Raw genomic sequence first — 27990 nt, 5'->3', positions numbered from 1 at the left:
AGATCAAAAGGATCTGCAACTACTAGAATCAGCTTCCTTTACGATCTACAAACTGCTTATTTCAAATCAAAGCTTGATTTTACAATTGGTTCACTTGAGGTGACATACAGTGCTAATCATCTCACATTTGGTTGTAAAAATAGAAAGCGTATATCTTATTTTTTATTTATTTGACATAACATTAATTTGTGCATGTGCATGAATGCATGTGCACAAAACCACACACAATTCATTTATAAAAATGTCAGATTATGTAATAAGAAGGGAATATTCAGTTATAAAGTTAATACAAATTCTATACGTTATTTTTGAAAACTGTTTTTCAATACAACAGGATCATACATCTCAGTGAATCCGCAGTTGATTATGTCCAAATGTTGCTGCTTTTGGATAAATAAAAAAGTCCTTAGAGATGCTCTGTTAATGGGGACTGGGGGAATCAGGTTTTTTTTTTTCACCTTGAAAATATTGGGATGCTTCAATTTATTTTAAAGGCAAACCTAAAAACTTTAAGAAGGTGTACATTGATTGGTATTCTTAAGGTTGCATACAACGAGTTCTTAAGTTTAAGACGCATTCCTCTTAACCAATGCTAGGTCCAAATCAAAAAAGGGGCTGTGCATCTAAAACTAAATTTATGCAGCTCTTAGATGTTCAAGTACAAAATAATCAAGCTAAAAACATCCCTCCAGGCAGCTGTTTAACAGTCTCAGGGTTGTTAGGTGCCTCTCAGTGAGCCTACAATTGCAGCAGGACTGGTACTCTCACAAATAGTAGAGCCACTTTCTTTTTCAGAACAGTAATAATGCTGCCTCTGCCTAATTCTGCTTTTTAGATTCAGCTCCCTGTATATAAATCCCAGCTTTGCAGGTAAAAGCACTGTTGTCGCTGAATCTTTTATTTCAGATGAAAACATGGGAAAACATGAAAGTTTCGATCTACATAATGACTGTCAACTTTGCAAAGCATCTGCATCGCTTACTTGCACAGAAGACGCACAGAAAATGATAAACAAAATGTAGCTGCTGCTATGTCACTGTCATAAAAGGCTGGAGAATGTTTTGGTTTGTTTGGTTTTTTCGCCCCTGGGCTTCACTGAGAAATAAGTAGCGCTGTCAGAATGAAAATAAACTCTAAATTATTCAATCTAATTTATTTTTATCAATTTAAGTCTAAAACGAAAGTTCCAAGGTGTTAACAGTTTTCTGTAGTTGGGACGGTAAATTTATTTTTCAAATTAAAAGAAAGCCCAAGTACATTAGCTCAGAAGTCTATGTGCACTGGGTTCAAAAGTTAATTTTTTGAACAAAATTTAGCACCTTAAAAATAAAGCTGTTTAGATTATCCAAGAACAAAAAACAGGGACAAGAATTCTTAAAGTATATATTATTTGTCACCTCTGCATACACCTGTACTTAGTAGGATCAGTCCCCCTCTACTCAGGGGCCTGACGCACCGCGGCAGCCTGGCTGCAGCTGACGCGCCTGGCCTCATTACCCATTCCTTATCTCTCCTCCTGCCCTTCCTCTGCTCCTTCCTCAGCTGACCAGGCTCTGTTTCCGGCCAAGAAGTCTTAAAACGGCCTTTTCAGCACAATTTGCGTAAAGAATATGATTTTACATCCAAAAATAATGTCTCAATATAACCGGTGAGCTTTGGTCACAGCGTTTCAGCCGGAAGGCCGCTATGTCCAAAGTACGGTCAGAGAAACACTGTTCCCACATTTTGAGATCTCACTTGCTCTCAGGATATCCGAACATAAGAAACGTTTAGGGAAACCTGAATGCATCAACAAAATGGTTCGAAAGGCCTCCACGCAATTTATAGCCCCTAAAAATGCTGCGGATTTGAGAGCGTCAGAGCACGTGTGGGGGTCCCTCCCGGTGTCTGAGGCGACGGGGGCTCCGCCACCCCCGCGGGGCCACGCCGGCCCACGGCGACGCTCCCCGCCCGCTCCGGCGGCCGCCCCGGGGCCTTCCGAGGCGCCCTGCAGCGGCCACCCCGCTGCCCCCTTCCCCCACCCGCCGGCGGCAGCCCTCGCCCCTTCAGCACGGGGGCGCCCGCCCTCGTCCCAGCCTCTGCTCGTCCCAGCCCTGCAGGCGGGCGCAGGCAGCCCCCGCAGGAAACACCGGCGTTTGGCCGGGACAAGCACGAGTGGGAGCGCAGGGCCTCTGCCCGAGGGCTCCCGCCGAACCGCCGCGCCGCAGGCCCCCTCTGAAGGCGGCTGCCGGCCGCCGCCCCTCGCCATGGAGCCGGGGAGCGGCCCCAGCGGAGGGGCTGCCGCTGCAGGTGGGTTGGGGCCCGAGGCAGCCCCGCGGCCGGGCAGGTGGTAAGGGCGGCGGGCCGCGGCCTGAGGGGAGGTCGGTGGGCTGTCTCCTCCGCCGCGGCGGCGGCCGCCTTCGAGGACACCCTTCGCCTTCGTAAAGCCCGCGCCGCCGGCTGGGCTTCGGGGGTCGCCTGGGGGTGCGGAAGAGGGTCCCGGGGCGGGGCGGGCGGCGGGGCCAGGCGCACCGTGGGGCGGCGTGGGGCAGGCCCCGCCGGGGCGGGCTCGCGTGTGTCGGGACGGGTGTCCTGAAGGGAAGGTCAGTTTCTTTGGAAGGAAATGGCAACCTTCACACGGATGTTGCACCACTCTTCTATTATTAATGAAGAAGATAAGCTGCGAATTACTTCCGTCTGTATTCATCCAGTTCTTAGTTTTCTTTTCTGCTGTTTTACAAACCTGAAGTTGGTTTCCTGCTTATTTCACCCAAGTCACGAGTAAGAGCGCTGGGTTGTTGTTCAGTGGTACTGGACAGGTGCTGGAATTCAGTTGATGTTGTTAGTGCTCTGCTTCTGAAAATAAGGTCGCATTAAACATGCAGATACAACAGAAGAGAGCTATCAAAAAGTTACCAAAGAGCAGTTATCAATATTTTTACCTGAAACTATTTCCAATGCCAGTGAATTGAAATGGTTGTTTCTGATCACCTTGTCCTTAGGAATTTAGAAATTGGTGACTGATGGAAAAAAGCAATGATTAATTTTCTCTTATTCCCCAGTTGTTCTCTTAATTTGAATAAACTAGTAATTAAGCAGAATTAAAGTGTAAAAAATATTTCTCTATGGACTTGGGTGCAAATGCTCGGCAAGGCGCTTCCACGGTTAACTGTCTTTTACAACTTCCAGTGCTTCACAAACTAATATCCAGGCACTACATATTTAAATGTGATTATAGTTATGTTAGTATCTATAGTATATGTAAGACTTTGTTCTTCATTGCATACTGTATGCCTTTTATAGCACTAGATTCCTAGTGTTCCTACCAGTTTCTCTATTCTTTGTCTTGTGTTTCAAACATTTACTTTCTTTTGAACAACCTCATCTTTCGTTCTGCCAATAGAAAATTTATGTAAGAAACCTAAGAACAAGGTTTTTAAAATACAACTGATGCTTTTTGGTAACTTATGTGAAGGAAACTTGTTCACTGAAAGATACTGATCTTGCAGTTTTAAAAACCTGTGGAAATTGAACTGTTCAGATGCTGAAAGTGTGAAATTGAAAAGGAAATTATAGTGGTATTTTAGTCAATGGATTTTAACACAGGAAGAGGAGAGACGCAAAATAATCCCTGTATAATCCTCCAGACTCTTCATGATTGCCTTTTTTTTGAATTCTGCTTTGAAATTCTACATTCAAGAGCTAATTCAGTCATTGCAATAGTAAAATGTGGGAGATATGGCTGCTTTCTTGTTGTAACTTGGCAGTATATGAAGACTGGGATTATTTTCCACAGTCCAAAATGTGAACTGTAAATTTAGACTTTATGTAATTATTATTAACACATATGAAACTCTGTAAATAAGGGTCTGAACTTCATGCTCTATCTCATAAAGCTGTAATGAAAAGTATATCCTCAATTTCCAAACCAAATGGATTTACAGCCAACGGATTGAGTGATCACAGTGTTGTTTGGTAGGGGAAGAAATCTCTTCCAACATAAGAACAGGTAAATTTGCACCATTGCAAGTGCAGTGACAGCAGGCTTTATAGAATACGTTCCCTTTGGTGCAAATGTATGCATGTCTTTAGTAGTGAGAATAGCAGAGAAACATAGTAATGTGTACCAGATTCATTAGATCTCATTGTAAGTGGCACAGCAAAAAAAGCCAGTTGGAGAAGAGAAACAGAGTGCAAAAGGAAGAACTCTCAGCTTGTAGAGAGAACATATACATAATTTAAAATGACCAGAATTCTCAGGCTTACATTAGTGTTTTTTATTTGGGCTGTACTAACGGGAATAGAGCAGAAGTGAATCCTTTTATCTTTTTGAGGCTCCTATGGTGCATAAGCTGTCCTTGCTGTCAATACTTTGTAATGTTTCTTTAAGAAGACTGACAGAGTTGAACCCTTGAGTGACTTGGGATTCTTGTATGTTAAATCTGATATGGTATGTCTTTTCTAGATGTGTCACTACAATAGCATGATAGAAAAAAGACCGTTAAAAAACCCTGTTAAATAATTCTGTTCAGAAAGCAAAATGCCAGAATAGTCTAAACCTAGAAAGAGTTTATCTAAGCATATAGTATCGGGATTATTGATACACTCGTGGTATCTTTAATTGGGACTTTACACATTTTAAAACGGGTGGAAATAATTGCCTTGTGATCTCACTTTGTTGAGGGCCAAACTGATTGTTTTACACTCATTTAATTCTGGACATACTTACTTCCCGTGTGTTTTACTTTGCACTTGTATGCTGTTTTGTTTCCATGCATGGACAATGTTTAAATGCTTGCAAGGTTATTCTCACAAAAATTTTCCATGATTTTTGGGGGTTTCTTCTAGAAAGCTTCCCCCCTTCCCCCCCCCCCCCCCCCCCCCCCCCCCCGCCCCGAGATATTCAAAAGATCTATGATTACAAACTTTTTTAAAAAGTGCTGATTTTAGCCTTGCAACATTTCTCTTGTTAGTTAGGCATTTAAATGGTTTTTTGAAGGTCTAAGCTTTAGCCGCCTGTGATGCACCACAATACACATATGTAACTCTGATCTAATCATCTTAACCCTCTTTGTAGTGCTGGGAGGAAACAAGTGTTTCTGGGTTGTGACTTAACTTCATCACAAAGTAGATGTACACATCACTTGGCTTATTTTTAACGTTAGAAATCTGTGTTTCTGTCCATTGATAGTGAAGGAAATCTAGACGGTTAGCTCAGCTGTAGTCTTCTAAACTGTAGATTTCTGTAGTTAAGAGAAGATAAATCCTACCTCTAAAATGTTACTGAAATCTTGAGGGATTATGCTTGCTTTTGTTCTTAAGTGCTACAAAATGGTTATAATTGGGGAATGTTAAAAAGTTCTAAAATATTTTTTCAATTATGTTGCTTGGGTTTGGAGAATTTATATGACTTGATTTTAGAAGCTAAAGTTATGTAAAAGTTAAATTGTTTGAAGAAATAAATCATGGTACATTTTAATCAGGTTTCCTTGTGCTTCTGACATAACATATTTTAAATATTATTTTCAGTATCATTTTAGCATCTTGAGTCCATTTAAAAAAGATGTGCTGGAGGTATTTTTTAGGTTTGTGGTAGTAAAAGCAAGTTCTTCCCTCGGTAAGCATGTCCACGTTACAGATCTTTGTGTATTATGAGTATAGGTTGTTTTAAAATGACACTGTGGAGTAGCCTTGGTTTAATATACATCTTTACAATAAAAGCTCCTTAACTGGAACACAAGGCATACTTTAGTTCATCTTGAATATGCAGCTGTCTCATTATCATTATTTATTATATACACGAAAGCGTTATGTTAGGCACACCAATTAAATGAAGTTTATTTTATTGTTGCTTAATATTATGGCCTTATGTGTCTGCAGCTCAGCCCAGTTCCACTAGAGCACTTGCAGCATTTTGTGGTCCATTATACCGAGTCAATATCTTAGTTGCTATTGTATAGTGCAGAATGAGGTCACAAAGATAGGGGTATTTTTTTCACCTTTATCTGCAGTGTAGTTCCAGTAAAAATCATAGCAACAAAACATTTTTCCCGTTGTGTTTGTGCCTTTGAAGACAGGCCATACACTTCAATTTAGAAGGAAAACCATTTTTTGTATATTTGTTACATACTGTTATTTAGGACTGTGTGAAGAGTTTTAGCTGCATAGTAGTGGTGAATAGCAATTTGTTTCTGTCCCAACAAATCCTTTCTGTATGTCCCATCTATTTCAATCGTGAAGAAAACTGAGCCCTTTAATGGCCTAGAAGTTAAAGTCTATTTGGTGACTTACTCCATTGAAATGTTCAGTCTTAGATGATAATGATCTAAGTAACAAATGAATGTCCTGTTGTAAGCAATAAGGTTTTGTCTGTGGCATTTGCAGAAGTTTCTTCTGTTGTTAGCCATGAATTTCATGGGCAAACATAGAGATCTTGCCTAAGATCATGCCTAATTCAGTGACCTAAATGAGTATTTCTCAAATGTTGAATTACTTCAAACAAGTTTAGGTTTTGCTTTTATTTTGAGGTACCTTATACTTTTAAATCACACTAGAACTTAGCCCCATTTCCCTCATCAGTCTGTGACATCTCTGTTTCCAAGGTCAGTCAGAAATCTGTACGTAGCACTCAGAAAGGTAAATTATCTGCAATTATTCACCTCCCTTTACCCATAAACACCCCCAGAAGACTTCTTAAAGGCTCTAGAGCTGAGGGTTCACCTGTGCAAACTGAGTAGCTCATCCCTTGATGGCTGGGTGTGGCACGCTGCTGGTCCTCGGGGTGGAGGAGCCCAGAGCTGGCTGGGAGAGACCAATGGATGTGGGCCCAGGAGCTGGCGGAGGCTCATCCCACGATCACTGGGTTTTTTCCTCAGGGAGCGATCCATTTTGATCTGACTGCATACCTAACTGTACCCCTTTCTAGGCTAATCCTGTTTGGGAGGCCAATTCCTCTAGCTCACGTGGACTAACGTGCAAAGAATAATGAAGAGATCACCTCGGTGCTTCTGTTAAAGACAGAAAATTGTTAGCCCTGTCAGCCTGTTTTTGACACTAGTGTAATTCTGGCATGAGGTAGAAAAATCCAAATAGCGTTCAGGAGAATTTTGTTTCCTCTTGAGACTTAATTTGGTGTTGCGTGCAGCAGTGAAAGCAACTGCTGCGCGTTCAGGGGCTGGGCTGCTCAGTTGTGTGTAGTTAACTGTGAAGAAAGAAACAATGAAGAAGTAAGAGGCATAAAAGCATCTTCTGACAGCTAAGAGAGTGCTAGGGGAGGAAGGGATGCTTTTGAGCCAGTAGTGGGCTCGGGGAATTGTCTTTGTTTCTTGAAGATGTGATGTGTGTGTTCTCAACTTTCAGACTTTGACAACATGTTATCGGTATGAAAGTGGGGACCACTAACTAGCAAGGTGCAACCTGGTGTTGCGGGTTTTGGAAACAGGAAATTTTATAGCTTATTAAAATTACTTTAGTGTAAATGATTTAAGTTTAGATGTAAGTTTCATGGCCTTAATGGATGTTTTAAGTTTTTTAATAACAATGACTGATTGGAATTGTTTAGGCTTTTAAACCAATAATATGAAACCTTTGACCTTTGGAATGGAGTTAAATATATGAAGTTTCTGACTGAGAAGAAAATGAACTGAAAAGGTGATCATCTGAAGCTAGTGGGGTTTTTTTGTTTTTTTTTTTTCTGATTAGCGGGAATTATTTCCTCTTCACATGTTGCAGGCAGTGTCAAAACCAAGATGAGACTTACCACAAAGATATGTTGCTGTAGTTAATGATCTAATATGAGCTGCTGCATCAAATGCAGTTGCAGAACAGGGGGACTAGCAGGTTAAGTGGAGTAAGGTAGTGCTTACGGATCAGATTTACCCTGTTTCTTTGTTACCCTGGTTTTACTTATATCTAAGGTCCTCAAAGGATTTTACACCACCTTTTAGTTCCCCTTGGTAATCTAACACAGATTTGTACAGGAAAGTTCACGACTTCTTTTGTAGTTATTTCAGCAGCTGCGTATTACTCAGCAGCCTTCCACAGCTAGGACCTCAGTAGGGCTGTGGATCCTCAGTACCCTCTCCCTGCCCGAGAGTCAGAAGGCTAGAGAGAGAGGGAGGTCTCTTTTTTTCTTGTCGGAACTCTGGAGATTCAGTCCTCTTTGACGATGGTGTTACCCGATCCTGTCCTCTGAGTATGCTTCCAGTATTTGTTTGTGGATTGAGGGGTTTGCACAGGAAACATGTCATTGGATGGTATCTGTTTTTAGGATGCTGTGCCCTGCTTCAAGCAGAGTTGACAAGGGGTTACTGGTTCCCTCCTTAGCACTGAGTAAGCACACAAATGGAGCTTTGTTAGTAAGTTCTTACTCTCACTGAGTAATTTGGGTACCAGCTGTATTTTGGTAGATGATTCTTGATCCTTTCAGTTCCTGTCAGATGTATTTTGGCATTAGCAACTAGGACTGGTGACTTCCTTCTGCTCTTGGCCTGGTACTGTTTCCAATCAAGGAAAATTTCAAGTTTGGTTCTGACCCTCTTTTCTGTCTAACAGTTGGTGTCGTTTCTGTGCTGATGTGAGTAAAAATATTATTGATAAAACTCTGTAGCTGACAATATGGTTTTAGTGGAATGTATTTTTGGTGGTCTTTGGTGCAGCACTTCCTGAGGGCAAGGGATTGCTGTGCAATTTTTGCTAATGCACAGCTGGCCAGCATCCCTGTATTTCTAACAGCATCATCTGGTGTTAGTTTTCTGGAAGATTTTTACAGTGGTTTCTGAGGGAGCAGCTGTCCCTTTAGGGAGCCGTGGAAAAACTTGAATCAACTTTTACAACTCCTGCTTTTAATTCCACAAACTTATCTTTTCATGCTCGCAAAAGAAGAAAAGAAAAGAGCAATGGTGATGGTGACAGTAATAGAAAGGAGTTGAATTTCTCTATAAAATCTTTATGAAATCCACTGTTTCTGGAAATACATGCAGGTACACTATTTGTCATTAATTTCCTGGTCTTAAGCAAGAGATTTTGAGATTCCCACAGACTTACTTCTCCAAAAACTGCTTTGATTGTATCTTGTTCCTAAGGAGAACCAACTTTGTCATCTGGGCTGCTTTTCTTTTTCTTTTTAACATCTTTACAAGTAATTATCCCAGAAAAGGAGTGATTCTTTTTCTCTAGGGTAAGAGTACCTCATTAAACTCATTTAGTGTAAGGCACTCCTATTGCACAAGTGTGTATAAGATGTTAAAGAGGAAAAGGCCTCCCTCAAAATTCAAATTTCAGTAGTTAATTGTATGTCCTAAGTATTAAGGTGGAATTCTATTTAAGAATTTGATGATTGTGATTTAAAGCAAAATTAGGCAAGATACCATGGCTTATGTGATTTATTAGGGGTACATCTCTTTTGGAAAATAGCATTTTTGCATGTTGAGGGTGAAAGAACCTTTTGCTTGTCTATGTTTTATTATTAGCATGTGCACTAAGATTTTTGCTTTGCTTAAAATTTAGTAGTCTCCTTTAAAACAAAGTAGAAAAGTGACTCTCTTTAGTATGGTAATAAGTGGTGGAAAAGAAGTGAGGTAGCATTTCTGTATTTCCTTGAGATGTAGAAATTCAGTGTCAACTATTGCCATTCCAGTTCCTTGTAATACTTGTCTACTTACTGGATTATTTTTATTGGGGATTTTTTTGAGACTAAATCCAGTGATTTAGAGTTATGGTCTGAGGTGTTGCAAAATGCATAGTGGCAAAGTATCCATGGTCAAACAGCTAACTTTGGATTTTCTTTGTAATAGTATGTCATGTGAGTAGAAATAAACAAAGCATGACAGTAAAGAAGGTATTGATGGTGACTCTAATGATAAAAGTCACCTGAACATTCATGAAGTGCTGAAATTAAATACCATCCCCTGACCCACATTGGAATGTTGGTCCTTCTGCAACTTCCTTGAATGTAGTTAAAGGAAAATGCTAGTACCGACAAAGCATGTTATAAAGCACAAAGCAACTCTTTTATTTGTCCTTTTTTTTGAAAGGAACGTGAATCGGAAAGCTTTTGCAAAGTAGTCTCTGGAGATATCAAAATGATAAACCAGCAGTGAAAGCCATTTTTTAAGACATCTTTCTGCCTGCCTGATTTTGTGTCTCTGCAAAGGAACTCTTAAGAATGGAGCTTGGCAGACACTGAAGAATACCTGGGTGAAACTTCTGTTAAGAAGATGAGATTATCTGGGGAGTACCTTTCAGGTTCAAAGCTAAAGTTTTTGGATACCTTACTGTCACTACTTACTCTTCTTTCAGTGTGGTTCCACGTATTTCATTTTATTCACAGCTTTGAAGGCAGTTCAATTACTTGCATGGTTCTGTATTTGTAAAACATTTCCTTTGATGTATAACCAAACAAGAGTCTTACATCAGTTTGTTGTTCCACAGAGGTGCTGATCCTTTGAGGCTGAGAGAATTAACTTCAGCTTTTCACTGGAATTTTTAGATATGAATGGAAAAGTTGTGCAAAATAGATTTTTTTTTTCTAAGTAAGAAGTTTTGCAAAAAGTCCCATTTATTTAATGCATAACTGCTTTAAGCAATGGGTATAGATAGTATAGTTCCGTTTTGAAGGGCTTAGTCTTTCATTAGCATTAAGAGCGCACTGGTGGCTTAGACTAGGTGGTTTTGCCCTGACACAGGGCAGGAATGCAGGGTTTCAGGTGGAGAACAGTAGCTTAAAGCATAGCTGTAGGTAGATAGATGCCAGGGAATTTTTGCAGTATTATCACTTGTGCTCTGTATATTTCAAAGTGTAACTGACCGGTGTGTCTGAATGGACAGTGTGCAAGGAAGGTACAGGAATTGTTTGTGCGTTTCAGAAGTATTTGAAAGGTGAAAGAAGTATTTAAAAGGCAGCTCTTCCCTGAAGTGTTTCTGATGGATAAATAAATACGTCATGATTTATGACTTACTGTCCAAAGTTGAGGAGAACCAAAGGAAGGAATCAGCTGAGTGATAGGCGATCTGGTGAAAGTATGACATAAAATAGCTTATTCAGATCTGTGGTGTGACTGTTTCAGAGATACTCAACACACCTTATTATAGTTTTCTTGGATAACAAGAAAAAAATAGTATTATGAGCAATATTTAGATGTCAAGGCCAGGATGAAAGCATAGGAAGTATTATTATTATTTTTTTTTAATTATTATGGAAGTAATATTTTTTTCAGATAAAAAATACAGCAAACTACTGAATGAAAATGGTATGGAATTAAAAAAACCCAACAGTTTAGCTAATTAGGTAGGCTGGATATTATTAGTTATTTTTATTTTAATTTAATTTTTTTCCTAGGTCCTGTGCTGTTCCCCATGACATAATCATCTGGATAAATATTGTCTTTTTCTGACTCCTATTATGCCTTTTGCCCCATCCTCACTGCTTGGAACAAAGCTGATAAAACTCTTCTGCATTTACCTTACTAGCCTTGTGCATCGTTTTCAAGCTGTCTGCATAGACCTTTCTGCAGGCTTGAGGCTTAATGCAGACTTAGAACTGCAAGGGTGGCAATACCAGGTGTCCAAACCCGGAAACTAATAACAACCTCAGAAGTTTTATCTTTTGAGCATTGGGACTTTTTGGCATACTTTCAAGAAATTGCATGTATTGTGTTTAAGCTAAGGTTAAAGAACCCCATATACATTCTTCAGTCATGGGCTTAGTTTTTTTCTTTTTTTTTTTTTAAGGTTAGGTGAGGGGTGGTTTTTTTAGTGTTTTCATCTTTGTTTTAGTGGAGATAACATTTGCATTTAAAATTTGCAAGGATAAGCCTATTTGAAGTGCTTGCTGTTTCCACAGTTATTCTCAAACACTGCCTGAATTTTACTGTTATAGCTGGAGTGCAGCTCATGTATGTTTTATTCTCACATTGTGCACAGGTGCTTATATTTCTACATGTTTTCTTTTTTTCCTTGATGATTTAGAAGTGCACTAGAAATAAAATAATTGGTCTCACTGTTGAACACTTTTCAAAGCCAAGAAAATACTGTGCATAATTTCCTTAACAAAGTCATAGTGAAGTTACTTTTTTGTTTTCTGTTTTTCTGATGTAATAGAAATAAAAGGCGGAAGAAAAAATCAAGATTGGTATTTGAAAATTTCAAAACTAGCATTGGCTTTTGCAATTATCCACTCAAAACCACCAGGGAAGAGTTGCAAAGAATACACTGAGCACCTTGCCAAAACTCTATCCAAACAAGACTTTGGATGGAAGTCAAAAGTTGAAGTGCTGGAAGCTGAAGTTCTTCGATTACGTCAGGAACTTCTTTTGAACAAGATCTGTCCGAGATTCTGCTTGGAAAATGGTAAGTTTCTCAAATAATTTCTGACTATGATGCAGTAGCAAGGAAACAAACAGGTACCTTTTCTTGTACCTAGATATGAGAGTCTTCAGTGTACAGCTTTCTATTTTTTCCAGAGCTCTGAAGTAGTAGAACACTTAATTCTTGTAATGGAATTGAGCTGAGAATTCGATGCTTACTCAGAACTTACACTTTAAACCTTCAGAATCGATTTCTCATATGGAATAATTCCACACAAAATTGTCAATACAAAATGTTACTTTATAACCTCAGAGATACTGGTTTTATGTAAGAGTATTGATGTACCCTATTTACATTTGGAACATGTCTTAAAGAAACACTGCATATTTTTTTTACCACTTTAAAGATTCCTAGAATTGCAATTTTAAGTCTAATGCACTGAAAGCAGGAATCCCTAATATTTATAATGGGAAGTTTGGGCAGGCGAAGAACAATATATCTGCTATTTCTGTTAATGTACTTAGACTATGGATACTGTGAATGTTTATTCTGACATATGATAAATTATTTTAAGTCTGGTATTGTAGGATTCAGGAAAGCTGTTAATTAAGTAATATGTGAAGAAAAAGAAAAAAAGGAGCTCAAAGAGCACTTTCTGTGATGTGTACATGTGGAGTGAGTCATTCTCACTCGGAGATCAATGGCACAGGATGAGCTTGGAAATCAGGCAGTGGAGGATGTCTCCACGCTCTGGGGAGGTATTTCCCCTGGGAAGTGAAGATCAAAACACTCTGGGATGAAGGAGAGAGACAGTTCATTGTTGATGTGATATCTAAAATAAAAATGTATAGCTACTTTCTTCATGAACTGAGATTTGTAGATGGTTCCCTGATACAAAATTTGGTGAGGCTTTACTGGAATGCTTTTGTACTGAAACTTTATTGCCTTGTGAAAAGATTTCTAGATTCTAACTTTGATTGAGAAGGGTGATGTATTGGATTTTACCTAGGAGCTCTGATGTTTGGTTTGGTTTTTTGGTTTTTGTTTTTTTTTTTAGTAACAGACCTTTTTCTCTAGAGAAGTGATTTAATGACTATTCATACTTAATTATTTGTACTTCTGTTCTCTGCAACCTGTTCCAAACATTAAATTTATTTGAAAGTAACTTTCAAGCTGCTTTTTGCAACACATGTCTTAATGTTGTAAAGAACTGATTGCATATGATGCATATGATCAGGAGAGATTTATTGACATCTAATGTCTGGAGAGGATATTCTAATTGTGGATTAAGTAGAATATACTGAACACCAGAAATTAAGTCAATTCATCTGCAGCAACTTCTGTATTACAAGTCCAGCTTTTTAAAGATTCTTTGCCCCCAAGCTATTGAACTAAGCAATACTGATATCTCACTTGCTAAAGGTCTTTTAATTGCAAGGTAGGCAGAGAAGAGCAGGTGTCCCTGGCAAATAACACCTTTTCCAAAGGATGTTGATTTTCATTGCCCTAGTCAGAATAAAGTTTGCTCACAGACCTAAAATATGATAATCTTGTCTAATTTTAGATGTCTACAGTTGCACTAAATTTTCTGTGCTTCATTATCTGTACAGGGAAATAGCACACTTAATCTACAATTTGTGGTTCACCTGACCCATTGCAATATCAACTAATATGGATATGGTGAATTATCCAAAAAAGACATCCCTCTCCATTCTATTAGAAGTAGACAGACTGGCTTAGAGAAAGTCCCATTATTCCCAAATCACTTCAGGAAGCTGCTCTTCATAGATCACTCTCTTTGTTTTCTATGATCTTAGCAGCCTGTTCAAACATACCTTGGGTAGCTGAACTAAGTCTCATTTTCAGTGTATCCAAACTTTAATTTCAATCAGTGTTTAGCTAATGGAATCATAAATAGTAGTGATAAGTACATGGTATCTGTAATCCTTCTATATTTCTTCAGTTTCTCCAGGGTACAAAACCAACACCCTTCTAATTTGAAGGATTAGTGTGTGGCTGCTTTTCTCTTCAAATGTTTGTGATTTATAAATATTTATGATTACAGTGTTGATAAATCTGTTACAGAAATCCTTTTGACATTTGAAATATTTATGGGAGTTCACATCAGCTTCACCTGCGTCACATGCTGTCCAAGAGGAGTAGGGCGTAATTTCTTTCGTCCCATTCAGTTTCTTGTAATCACTTGGGTGTATGAGAGCAAAAATATGTGGAAAATCTGAACTATTATCATAATTTCTATTTCTTCATACAGATTTTCCTTAACATTGAAAGGACACTTTCAAGCTCTTGGAGTCTAACTTTGAGACAGCTATTTTTTTGTGATATTTCTTTCTTTCAACTGTGAGGTGGGTTTTTTTTGTTTGTTTTTTCTTTTGTTTTTTCTCTCTGCTTAAACCTTGGTATGCAGTGTAACTCTTCTGATAATGGGTTTGCAACGTATGTTGTTTTGGAAATATTCTTCATCAGACAGAAGTAACTGCTGAATGAGCATTCGTAGTTAACAGTTACATGGGAGACAAATGGTCAGTCTCTTGTTTTTGAGTAAAGAAAGATCGTTACTGATACCTGACAGGATATCTGTTGGTACGATGTGCACTCTTCTGGTGATTGAGTTGATGTGTGTGAATTGCAGAACACCTGTGGCTGACATTTAAAGGGAGATGGTGTTAGAAGCAAACCCTATCTGAAATAGGGGCCTCTCCACCGCTGGCAACATCTGCTCTGGGAAAAAAAAATTCCTCTCTTGTGTGTTGTGCCAGTTTTGAGATTTTTCAAGCCCATGGAGATTAGAAGCTAAAGGGTGGCTACTGCTGAGATAGGAAGGCACAAAGAGTTTGAATCTTAAATTGAGAGGAAAAGCGGTGTAAGTGGTCTTCCATCCTGTTCACCTGAAAGCTACTGTAGATCCATCAAGCCATTGTTAAGGTTTGTTGTTGATGATATATTGCCCAGGTTTACTACCTAATATCACACCAGAGAAATTCTCTTTAGGGCCAAGGCTTGTTCTTAGGACCAGGTAATCTACAGATATCATGGATCCTTTTCTTCCTCCACTCATTTCTCCAGTCCTGTTTTTGGAGTTGATGTTCTGCTTAAAACAATGTAACCTTGTAAAAGAATTCAGATCCTCAGCTTTTCTATGGCCTTCTTGTGTTCTGCTTAACAACTCAACAGATGCAAGAATACCAGGGTTTCACAAAATCCACCACTGGAAAATCTTGTGCAGTAGGGATCAGATATTGCATTTGTGTCTGCTGCTGCCTGTTGAGAGCTGAAGAGTTTTAAGTCCTTCAGGCAAGTTTCATTTTGCAGCTGTATCTTCCCTGCTCTGCTTTCTCACTCCCTGTTTGTAATAATAATAGTAGGTCTCTCAGAGGCTTCAGGAATGATTAGAGACTGCCCATGAAGTTATATTTCCCTGATGTGAGAAATTTGTGAGCTCTTTGAAGCTATGATGCTTGTTTTCCTTCTATATATAAAGTTGCACACAGTATTGGTGCAAGCACATGGAGGAGAAAGACCAAAGTATCCATTTTTAAAGATAATGTTGTCTAAATTATTTTTGTCCCACCTGACTAGTTTTTTGTCCTCAGAGACCCTAAAAAATTTTGGGGTTCCTTGCTTAGTGGGAGGAGCATGCTTTGCTACAGGTAAACTGTTTGATAATATGGGTTGTTACAGTTTAATGTGTTGTTCATAAAACTGCAGTGGTACATACTCACTGACTGTGCTGTGCCTGGAAGTTCCTTTTTTGACTTAATGTGCAGCTGTCTGTCTGAATACAAGGACACTGATATTCCTTTTACATGGTGGTGCTTTTGTCCGTACATTAGCCATCCAAAGAGGAGGAGAAGCAAATCTTTCTGTAATTGTCTGTTCATTATTTTTCACCTTGCCACTATTGTCCTGACAATTATGCCCATGGGTAGAAAAAAAAAAAAAAAAATTCATACTCATCAAAGTTTCTTGCCTTTCGTTGATTTGGATTAAAATTTCACAGAAAGGAGGAGAGAAGCTGGTTGGTGTTATTCCAAGAATAAGAAAATATTTGAACAGTCTGTTGTCACTTGTCAGTTTGCTTTAGAGCTACATGAAAAGACAAAGGATCTTACAAAGCATTGATGAATTGATAGATTCATGGATTGAAGCACCTGTCCTCTGAGACAAATTCCTGAGCTGTTATCAGCTCATCAAGTCAACAATCGTATTGTTTCTTGGCAGCCTTGTTTAAAGAGATCTGAAAAGCCTGCAGCTGTTACTCCATCCTAAGAAGGCATAAATGCAGTACTCTACCCTTTTTTGCCAAGCATGTATTTTAGGAATGACAGTTTAGAGGATAGATATTTATTGCCTTGGTTGCTTTAGGCTGATACTCTTGAAGGGTTCCAAATCAGTTATCCCAGGTATATGTTTAGCAAAACTTGTATCGAGTGTGTATTCTTTCTTCCTTAGCTTCACCTTCAATCTTGGTTCATATTATTCCCTTCTTACGCAGTGGATAGGAATTTACTGAACTGCTTGCTCCTTTAATTTTATTTTTTTTTTTAAATCAGATTATTTTCCCTCTTCCTTTTTTAGAATTAGTTTATTCTTCCCTTTATAGGTGATTTACAGCAGAACTTCGTCTGTCATGGCCTGAAGTCCCCTCCTGTGTTCTCAGCCTTCACAGTAGCATATGGCTGCCAGCCCACCCTACCATAGTGTGTCTGTGTGTTTTAGAGAAATGCTGAACTCTGAGTCGGAATGTCATTAGTGTGAATGTCTGATTTTTAACTTTGTCCTGAGGCTGTGTTTAACTTTTTGGGATACTGTCCCCTAAATTGCGCTTCCTATGTGAAGACATTTGAAGCAACTTGTATCTCTTTAGGGAATATGAGCCAGAGGCAAAAAGAATTTTGTATCTCCTGCTTCACTCCTTGTGAACTTGGTGGGTTTCTTGAGGCATTTAGTTCTAAATGTGGAAAAAGGGAGAAGTTTCTTTTGTAGATTAGTATGAATAAAGACACTTTAGTCTCTGTCATGGTTTACCCTCAGCCAGTAACTAAGTACCATGCAGCTGCTTGCCCCCCATCCCCCCTGCGTTGAATAAATAAAATAAAGTAACAATAATAATAACAACAATTACAGTAATAACAAGTATAATAATAAAAATCATAATGAAAAGGAGGGAGAAGAGAAGAGGAGTAAAATCAAAGGGAGGGGAGAAAAGAAAACAAGTGATGCACAATACCACTGCTTGCCACTCACTGACTGATGCCTGGCCAGCCCCAGCCAACTCCCCCCAGTTTATATGCTTAGCATATTGTTCTACAGTATGGAATATCCCTTTGGTTAGTTCAGGTCAGCTGTCCTGGCTTTATCCCCTCCCAGTTTCTTGTGTCCCTCCAGCCTTCTTGTTGGCAAGGCCTGAGAAACTGAAAAGTCCCTGGCTTAGTATAAACGTTACCTAGAAAGAACTAAAAACATCAGTGTGCTATCAACAGTGTTCTCACACCGAATCCAAACCACAGCACTGCACCAGCTACTAAGAAAATTAACTCTGTCCCAGCTGAAACCAGGACACCCTCCTTTCTTCTTGCTGGAAGCTCCGACTTGCTGCAAAAGCAGAAGCATACAGAATTGGAACCAACTAGCTCATCAGCTGAAGTAAAAATGATTGTAAATGGTACACAACTCCAGTTTACTGGCAGCCTTGTTTTGGGCCACACAATTCAGCTACCTCTTACCTTTGTACTTCACTGTAAGTCATGGCTTGGGTGTTTCTTGCTCAACAGGGAGAGGTACAAACTCTAGGTTAACTGCCCCAAAACTGGGCAGAAACTGAGCTTAAAGCCCCAGCATTTCCTTGGTAGGCAGAGAAGGGATCAGATAAGTCCTGGTGATGAAAGCAGGAAGAGTAATAGCCAGTCAAAGTCTTTTCGGAATAATTTGATTTCAGACCTCTGAAAGGGCAAAACTCTCCTCCACGATTTCAATAACCTAACTTGTGATGTTTCCTCGGCTGGCTTACATTAAAAGGAGCAGTGGCAGAACATAATTGTAAGCTCATTTTCAAAGAGCAATCTATCAGATGAATTCAGAAAGATCAGACCGAAACATAAACAGATTTCTCAGTGAATGTTTTGTGCAGCCTCATAAAGGATTCTTCCTCGTTAGTGGAGGGAGCAGCAGTCCAAATCAGACTGAATAATTATGATAAAAACATATTAGTCTATTAGGAGAAATTACTTCCCTCCCCAGAAAGAACATGAAATGATGTGAAATGTTTACAGCTCCCCTGAATAGCACTTAGCAAAGATTTTAGTTCCTATGGCACAGTAGCAAGGTAGAAGAATATAGGCTAGAACTTCCAAGTTATCATGGTGTATTTATCTGGAAGCTATTTATTCAGCTCAATGTGTTTGAATGAGCTGCTGTTACAGATTGCTGTGTACAGATTTCCTCCCCCCCCCCATCCCTGGTATTTGTCAGGAAGCAAGGAATGCAAAAGAATGACAGTTGCAGTGCAATTGTCAGCCTCTGAGGGGTAGGTATCTTTTTGGCTTCTTTCTTTTTCTAGTTTCCTTTTTCCAAGGTGAGAAGATTCTCCACTGGGCAGCAGTCAACACTTAGTTTGATGTTGCTGGGAAACAGATCTGATTATTTTTGTCTGGTGCTTAGGGATGTGATGTTTCTGCATAAAGAGATTCTTTTTCCTTCCCTCTGCCCACCTCATCTCCAATTACACACACGCACACGCGCGCGCGCACACGCACACGCGCACACGCACACGCGCGCGCGCACACGCACACGCGCACACGCACACGCACACACGCACACGCGCGCTTTCTGTCCATACAGATCCATAAGGACAGCCCCATCTAAGTATCATCTCAGCATTTTCTCTAAGGCGTGATGGTGTCAGACAGTACTTCAAAAATGTACTGTCCTTTGACATCTTGAGTATGCTAGTATACTCCATGCTTCTGCCAGTGGTACTAGTGCAGGTAGACAGCATTGCAAGTAACGTCTCACAACCTAAAAAGTATTTTATTTTTCTAGGAGGGAAGTGAGGAATTGAGAACAGATACATGAGATGACAAAAATGGAGTTAAAATGTGTTTAGCACAGATTTATGGGAATATGGCTCTTGGAATATGATGATGAGATAAATCTGTTCTCCGTAATCGTAGCGACACAATGGGGAACTTTATGAAAGCTGAGGCCTTTTCAAGATAATTAAATAAGTTAATTTGCAATCTGGAAAAAGCACCAGCTGGAGTGTAATGATTCACTGAAATCTCACAGTACTGCTCCTTCCATGGATAACAGGTCTGTTTTGGTTGTGGAGACCTTCTCCCTTTGAAAGCAGATGCTGTCTCTCTTATCAGATGGCATTGCTACAGCTGTTCTAAGCACATACTTGGGGCAAAGGGACTTCAGAAGCCTCCTTTTCTTTCCAGGTTTCTGTATAAGGAGCCCATTCAGAGGCAAAACCAACCCAATTGTCCCAGTAAGGGAAAGGTTTTGTTGTTATTTTCTAAATTCCCTGTATAGGTTAAGTTCCTGATAAGACGCATACTGATTTTTAAGAATAAGTTTCATAAAAGCAAGTAGGATTCATGATTTAGTGTAGATTAATTTCCTTTCTTCTGGGTAACAGAACGATAATGTTGGGGAAAACTGAATGTGTATGGGAAAAACAGGTTAAGTGTGGCCATGGCAATTAGTATCCTCTTGCCTATAAGTCTACAGTGGGGAGCTAAGCATCAGTCAAATTTTTCTCTGGAAATACAGAATCACAGAATGGTTAAACTTGGAAGGGACCACTGGATGTCATCTTTTCCAACCCCCTTGTCAAGCAGGGCCACCTAGAGCCAGTTGTGCAGGACCATGTCCAGGCAACTTCTGAGTATCTCTAAGAATGGAGATTCCACCACCTTTTTGGGCAACCTTAACCTAACTCAAACTTATTGAGTTCCTCAAGCAGATTTCTGTTTGTGGGCTTCTGGATATATAAACAAAAAAGCCAAATATTTTTACCATGTTATATTCAAAAAAATAGATGTTTTTAGGAATGCACACCCTAGCTGATTTCTTAGGGAGTCTTCCTCATTTCAACCTTCAGCTCATTACAGTTGCACCCGGATCATTGCTGTCTGCATTGGCTGATACTTGTCTCTTAGCAAAGCTCAGTTTGTTGGACAATGTAAAGTGTTTTTAATAAAAATAGTACTTCTAGTTCAGTACTACCACTTTGGACAGGTAGTCTTCATAGGTAACATTAATTCACTTAATATTGTGAAATATGCCGTATCTAGCTTAGGACTCAAGTTTCAGTCATCTCATTGAGGTGGTCAATACTGTAAAGCATGTGTTAGGTCTTTGGTCGTGAAAGCTGTTTGATGAGCATTAACTGATCCAAATCTGTGTGTTTGTCACCTGATAATTCATCCTTCCATATCTGTACTGCAAGTATTCTTTATTTGACTGGAACAACAAAAGAATTGTCTTGTCTACAGAAATCCCCTAAAAATGAATGTGTATATCTCCCAAATCTTTCTCAGTTTTTACTGATTTCTAAACATTTAGATGCTTTATGTAAGCAAATTCCCTAATAAATTGAAGTATATGCTTCTAAGCCTTCCGAGAAGCATTTAAATCCTGGCATTGAACAATTAATTTGATAATTTTAGATACTCAGTCCTGTGTTCATTTCTGTGAAGTTATTCCTAAATGTGACAAAATATGTCAGCATGAAATACCTTAGCTTTAAACAGAAGAGCTTTCTCTTCCAAGCTGGTTATAAAAAAACCATGGAAATGCAGAAGCAAAGAGTGGGATATGCAGCTTCTAAAATTTCTCCATTTTGAGAATCCTGGAAGCTTTTTATTTTCTTTTCATTATTTCAAAACGTTCAAATTTATGAACATTGTGCTTTGACATATAGAGAAGTTTGGCTTCGTTCCAGATCAGGACAACAATGGTGTGCTAAACACGTAGGAGTTCATGAGGGAGGAGAGCGCTGTTTTTTCTCAACCAGCCAGCTTGGTTAGTAGTGAAAACAGTAGAACAGAGACATGCTTGATGCAGAAAGGGTAAAGAAAACAGTTAGTGTGTGTAAGGAGGTTTTTTTAAAGAAGGAATAAACTTAATTCATCATTCATGGAAAGTGCACTTGCAACAAACTAATCAATGAAGATTAAATGAAGAATAACTGAGTCCTAAAAAATTCAGAAGTGGAGAAGTGAACACAACAGGAAAAATATGAATTATTTCACATATGTTTTTATTTCCTTTTAGAATTTATTGACTGAACACCTACTTGGAAAGCAGAATGCAGTATTAGTGATAGGTTTCTAATGTTGTCTCCTTTGTAATTGTCTTTCTTTTAGAAGTGGAACTGAGCCTATCCATTGTAACTGAGTTTTAAGAGAACTTTAAATGTCTGTCATCGTTGGTGTTGATTTTCAAGTGATAATCCATGCATGTGGTCACAAAATGAGAAAATATAAACAATACCTAATGCTTGAAATGGAAATAATATTTTCTTTGCAGAATTCAAATCTTCATTTTGTTTCTTATATCTGCCACCTTCAAGCCCATTTTCTGTTCTGCAATCCCTGTTGATGGTGTAACTGCAGCTATATTAAGTTTTTCAAAAGTCATGAAGGCCATCTTATGATTCCACAGCAATTTCATCATTGAACTGGGACCCCTTCCTCAGGTTTGAACTACATAGAACATATGGGCCTCCTCGTTCAAACATTGTCCGATCTGTGGCAGCCAGTAGTGCAGGTGTCTGAGAAAGCATCTTCCACCACCCCTGGATGCTGCCACATGGGTATTACAGATGCTGCCTCTCTTACTCTGCATTGGGTAGAGAACCCCTGTCTCTTCACAGCCCCAGGAATCCTTGTGACCATACTGCTGGCAGCAGGCACTTGGGAGGCAAAACGTGTTTTCCTGTCCTGATGAAGCAACCGGCTCTTCCTCCTCCCTTTGTTGTCCCTGAACTGAGTCTTGGTGTATTAAGGTGACTATTCAGAAGTGACAGAATTCATTTGGGACACGGGGTGGACTTTGGTGTTTGTGAGACCTCTGCTTCCTTAGGACTAGCTGAGAACTCCACACTCTAATCATAAGACTGATTGGCATCTTGCTCCGCCGATAAAAGCCTCTGTGTTCTGTGGTCCCACAGTTATATGTGCATTTGAGTTCTTACGCTTCATGGAAGTGCCTACAAACTTTGCTCACATACTGTCACCGTGTGCAAATCACTCCTCCCTTGAACCACTGCTGGTTTTCAGGCCAGACACTTTCTGCAGTGGTGGGTATGTGTAGGGGGATGTCGGTTCTCAGCCTTTGCACTCCAAGGCTCTTCTTGTGACCATATCTTGCTTTGTCTGGGGACCATTCAGTTCTGATTTTCAGCTTAGTATCTTAATGTAGTAAGGAGCTACAGTCCTAAATAGGAATTAAGAGTTTAAATATTTTCTAAATCTGATGTGACATATTTAAGGAGGCTTTAAAATTGCTTATAACCAAATATTTCATTACCTACATAAAGGCATTGTAAAATTTTGTGGTTAATGTATCATGCACACTAAATTTTCCTATTTCTTGTTCCAGTGTATTTGTAGTCAAATGTTCTTGAAATTACTGTTTGAAAATTATTGTTAGTGTGAGGCAGGCATAATGCTGTTCCCTTTCTTTTTTTTTTTTGTACTTGATAACCACATGGTGTGAACATCAAGACTGCTTTCTCATTTAAATAGTAGGTAAGTACAAAGTGATTAGTTTACCTTCTTTAAAAAAATAAATGATAAGCACTTTCTAGACATTTTGAGGGAAATAATGAGTATTTCCTGGTGGGTCATTTATTTCTTCTTTTAAAAAGACAACTTCCACCTCCCCCCAGATAACTAGAACATACAATTGAGTGAACATTTTTAAAGCATCTTGTATTATTCATTGAACTGGAAATGTGCTGCTAGTAGAGACTTACAGGGTTTTCTGGAAGCTCATCATGGGACAGGAGGTGGGGTCTCAATGAGTAGGAACCTAAGCATAAATGAAACATTGTCTCCTGCTGGTAGGAGTGTTTCATTGAATATGCTACTTGTATTTGGGGATGGTTAAGTTTGGCTCCTACAGATGTTTCTGTATTATTCTTCCCTTCCCTTCCCTTTTTCTTGTCTTTCCTTCTCCTTTCTTTCAGCTCTGCTTTTTTTTATTTTTTTTATTTTTTTATTCTCCCCTTCAACAAGATGATTGGCAAACATACATGTTTTCTGGCATTCGTTCTTGCTTTGCTTCTTTGACTCCTGGCATTAGACCCTCATGAGCAATTCTCATGTTGCCCCATGGATTTAAGAACAGGAACAAAATACCCACATAGTGAAACTCACAGTAGATGGATTCCCTAGAAGGGCTTATCTTCCTTAAACAGCACCAACACCAGCATTCAGGTTATTTTTTCTTTTGGAATTTCTTGCTCAAAAGCCTAGGGAGAGAAGACATGAAAGATTGATGCCTTTTTTTGTTAGTCAGACCACGGGAAGTGCATTTTGCCTCTTTGCTTGCTTTCCAAGTTTAGGTATGCAGGGCATTTGGGTACAGTGTTAATATAAAAAAAATCCTAGGCTGGCCTTAAAAGCTCTGCTTTCCGTACCTCCTGGAAATGTCGGTTGATTTCCCTACAGTTAGCCTTTCATTTTGAGTCAGCTGTTACCAGTCCTGTTCAATTTTGAGTATGTCTGAATGTTAAAGGTACAGAACTCAACAATAACAAACATGTTACTAGTTTTAATGTCAGTAGTAGTACCTTCATTGGATGATCTTGTATGTTCTCAGAGACTGAAGTAACAGGATTCAGTTTGAAACTATATTTAATGACATCTGTATAAACTTTTTTGAGTAATGTTTTGTTAGTGTACAGAATACTGTAGATTGCTGCCTAGTGATGTTTTCTGTGTTAAAAAGGCCTTTTTTTTTAAAAAAAACAAACAACTTGCCGTGAAATATAACATTTATTTCCATCAGGCCAAATCATCTATAAAAACTTCCAAAACATTAATTTAAGAATACAGACACAGAGGGCTATGGTATTGCTTTGGATCCTTGTGGAAAATATGAACAGTATGTGCAAATCTCTTAAGAGTGAGAGGAGAGGCAGTTTGTGGCGGTGCCCCAGTAAGCAGGGCACAGCCAGGAGTTGGTCAGATGGGGTTCTAGCCTTGCCTCATGGCACCAAGATGTTTACATGTGTTGATCTTGCATTTCACTGCTCTAATGTCTCTTGCTTAATTGTAATCTTTTGGCATAAGTAGCATGTAGCACAGAGGGAGTCTGTCACCTAGGACTGAATTTATGCTCAGAGGCACTGGTTTAAATGTATCTAATCTGTAAGATAGGATGAAGGAGATTCTACAATGGTGTATGACAATAATCTAATACTGTGAATGCAGTGCATACTTTGTATAATGTAGTTTGTGTGTCATTGAAGAAGATGGTGTGAGCTAAGTGGTGGCTGGAGACGTTTTTTATTCTGAATGTTATTCTTTGTTAAATAATAAAAAGCTTAAGTGTAATGTTCTGTTCAACTTTGACTCTGTTAGGATTCCTTACCTGACCTGTGAAGAAAGTGTAAGGAGTAAAGATGAGCTTAATAGATACAATTATAGTAGCAGAGCTTCACTGTCAAATCAGTCTGAGTTCTTGAGAATAAAAGTAGTGAAAACGTTTGGGGGACTAGAAATTTACATTCATTTCCATGCATGAAACACCTTGTTCACAAATATACCTCCTGAAAGTTTTTACTTTAATTTAAAAATGTCATTTTCTACAGCTAAATTCTAGTCATGGGAAGTTCTTGGGGAGCAAATATATGTATGTATTACATACATTTTCCATGGAAGCAAAAGGAGAAAGGATATATGATGCTTTGCATAAGAATGTCTTTAAATATTAGACAAATATTAACTTTCACATTTGTGTTTCAGGAAAACCAAACACCTCTGCTGAAACTCTTCTGGATCAGGAATATATAAACTCTATGAGTTACCCAAGCCAGCTAGAAGACTCTGGATGTGATGTCTGTAATGACTATGCATTTGATTCTTTAGGTATAGCTTCTGATTTTCACCAATCTGAGCATAATGTCAACACTTCTAAACATTGGTTGGAAGGAGTTCCCCCCGTGGGTCTTTGCTGTATTAGCACGGAGGAATCTCTGACTGCTCCAGTGCAGTTTTTGCAACATCTGCTTGAAATAAGAAAGCTGTCAGAAGGAAGAATTCTTCAAGCAGACTTCAAAGAGCTTGAGAATGATTCTTTCACCGTATGTGATTCAGTGTCTCGGTTGCTTGATGGACTGATTGTTTTTTATAACAGTCCTAAACTTCCAGTTTCAAATTTTATTACTGAAGCAGTTAGTGTTTTGATCAGTTTAATAACTGATACTAAATTATCTAATCATGTTTTGAAGAAGTGTTTCAAGAAGCTGGAAGAATTTAAGAAAAATCTAATTCAGATTATTTTAAGAAACAGCAGTGTCAATAGGGTAAGTTTAAAATATCTTCCATCTTTGTCACCCTATTTCAGTGTACTGTAATATTCTTCTGGTTTTATGCACTTTTAAATATTAGTTTGTCTTACTATATTTTGAGGAGTACTTCTCAGAGGTCTTTGTGATTGTTCCTTTTTGTGATATGAACAATAAATGCTCTAAAGCATTTGAAAAAGTTATTGCTTATGCATGCAAAATCTTCTAGTCTGTTCCTGAGTATTTAACAGTAAACTGTTAAAAAGGCAGATATGCCTCTGTTTTGGTTAGAGAGCATTCAGAAGGAAGTCTTCATACACTGAAGCTTTTCCAGGACTAAAGCTTTGTGTCCTTAATACCAGGGTGCTTTGTAGTTGTGTCACCATGGTGTGATACTTAGCTTTTAATTAGAGGTGTCCCTGGCCGGTGTTTTGAAAGAATGTGAACATCCATACCTTTTGTGTGGTGTCAGGAATAGTCATGCAGGTGTGACTCCTTTTATTTTTTTTGTGTGATTACAGGATACAGAACAAAGAAAACTTGAGCAGGCATTCATTAAGTATTTCTTCATAGTTGATGATATTCAGTGTTTCCACCTATACCCCTCCTCTACCCGAATGGGAAATTAATAAATAATTAAAATAATGATAATTGTAGGAGAGCAACCAAGAGGTTATCCACAGAGGGATTACTTGTTGATTGGAAGAATCTGGTGAAGCTTAAGTGAGAGGTGTCAAATTTTAAATGAGAAGTAATATCCTCATAGATCAAGGGTGTTTCAGTCTGCAAAGTGTTTTTATAAATCATTCAGGAAGGGTGGAGTATGTCCACATAATTTGTAAGTAGCATCTTTTCTCTGAATAACTTCTCTGGAACAGATGGCTTTTTATAAGATGTTTTATATCTTGTTCCACCAAAATATTGCCTTAACAGTCGTTCCTACCAGCAGCCATTACTTCAATCAAACAGATTCAAAGAGTTTAAAAATTGTATAAACCAATTATTAAGGGATAATCGTGGTAATTTCCAGATTTCTAGGGGAAAAAGGGAACATGTGTGTAGTTGCAATGTTTATAAAGATTTATTGAAAAATCCTTTTTAGAGGTTTGGTTTTCTTTAAACTGAATTGAATATGGAAATAAATATATAGTATTAAGAATTGGTAGTGGAAATTGTGTAATGAATTCTTCATGTGCTGCATACCAGATATCTCCCGGGGACACTTTATGCTTCAGTTTTAATCATCACTGTTTAGTCAAGTAGTGATTGAAATATCAAGGTTATAGGTTTAAAATAAAATTGCCATTAATTACAAGGCTGTCATGTGGAAAGAGTGGCAAACTGTATGAATTTTGGTTCGAGGAGGATGCTTAAATGCCTCCAGTATAAAAACATTCAGAATGTTGTTGTATCTAACCTAACTAACCATCAAAAAGCACATGTACAGACAGCCACCAATGCGGCTGTATAATTTGACACAACTTTTCCTTTTGCCGTCCTCACTATAAAACTGTCAGGAGCTGTCCAGGAGGACAAAGTGCTGAGAGAAACACCTTCAAAAAGTGAACAAAGAGAGAAATGGCTGTGGATTACACTTAATGCCTCATCTTCAAAAGCAATTCCAGCATTTTGCAGAGCAAATTAAATAACTTAAAAATCCTTTGAGAACTGGAAAAGAGGTAATTATCTCTATGTTAGACTTAAAGGAAGAAAAACAGCAACAGAATTTCTTGCTGTAACTGTTGAGTCCTATTGTTTCAGATGTTTATAATTATGAAGCCCTGGAAGCTGTAAGAACCAGCAGGCACTTCTCAGAGCTTTTCTGCCTGGATTCTGTTGCCTGAAGCTGTGCATTTTGGATAGAATGTTTGGCCTGAAACTCCAAATTGACATTAGTATTGAAAGGGGGAAAAAATAACTATCATTTAAGATATGAGAGGTAAAATAAAAGGAAATATTACTTAAAATGTAAAAACTTTTAAATTGAAGAACTACAAATAAAAGTAGCCTCTTGAATTTCCTTTTTTAATTCTTCTCCTGTCCTTCCATATTTGGAGAACAGCTCAGAAGTCTGCACAGCTGTCAGACTTCTGGAAGTATCTAGAAGGATCCTCAAGTCATGGCTGCTAAGGGTGAAGCATGAATGCTCTGAAGATAAA

General features: G+C 38.7%; 1 protein-coding gene across 1 annotated transcript in view; it reads left to right on the top strand.

The window, feature by feature from the left end:
• The first annotated feature begins 2128 nt into the window (after nt 1–2128).
• The window catches only part of MEI4 (meiotic double-stranded break formation protein 4), an 80653-nt gene continuing 54791 nt past the window's right edge, over nt 2129–27990 (top strand). The window contains exons 1-3 of the mRNA XM_056344794.1: nt 2129–2289; nt 12079–12327; nt 25290–25849. Coding sequence (XP_056200769.1) covers nt 2247–2289; nt 12079–12327; nt 25290–25849 — 852 coding nt within the window. The 5' untranslated portion in view covers nt 2129–2246. The remainder of the gene's footprint in view (nt 2290–12078; nt 12328–25289; nt 25850–27990) is intronic.

Source organism: Falco biarmicus, chromosome 6 (assembly GCF_023638135.1).
Source record: "Falco biarmicus isolate bFalBia1 chromosome 6, bFalBia1.pri, whole genome shotgun sequence".
In the NCBI taxonomy this organism is placed as follows: domain Eukaryota; kingdom Metazoa; phylum Chordata; class Aves; order Falconiformes; family Falconidae; genus Falco; species Falco biarmicus.
Note: the sequence above shows the minus strand (reverse complement) of the source record. Positions and strands in the feature narration are given on the sequence as shown.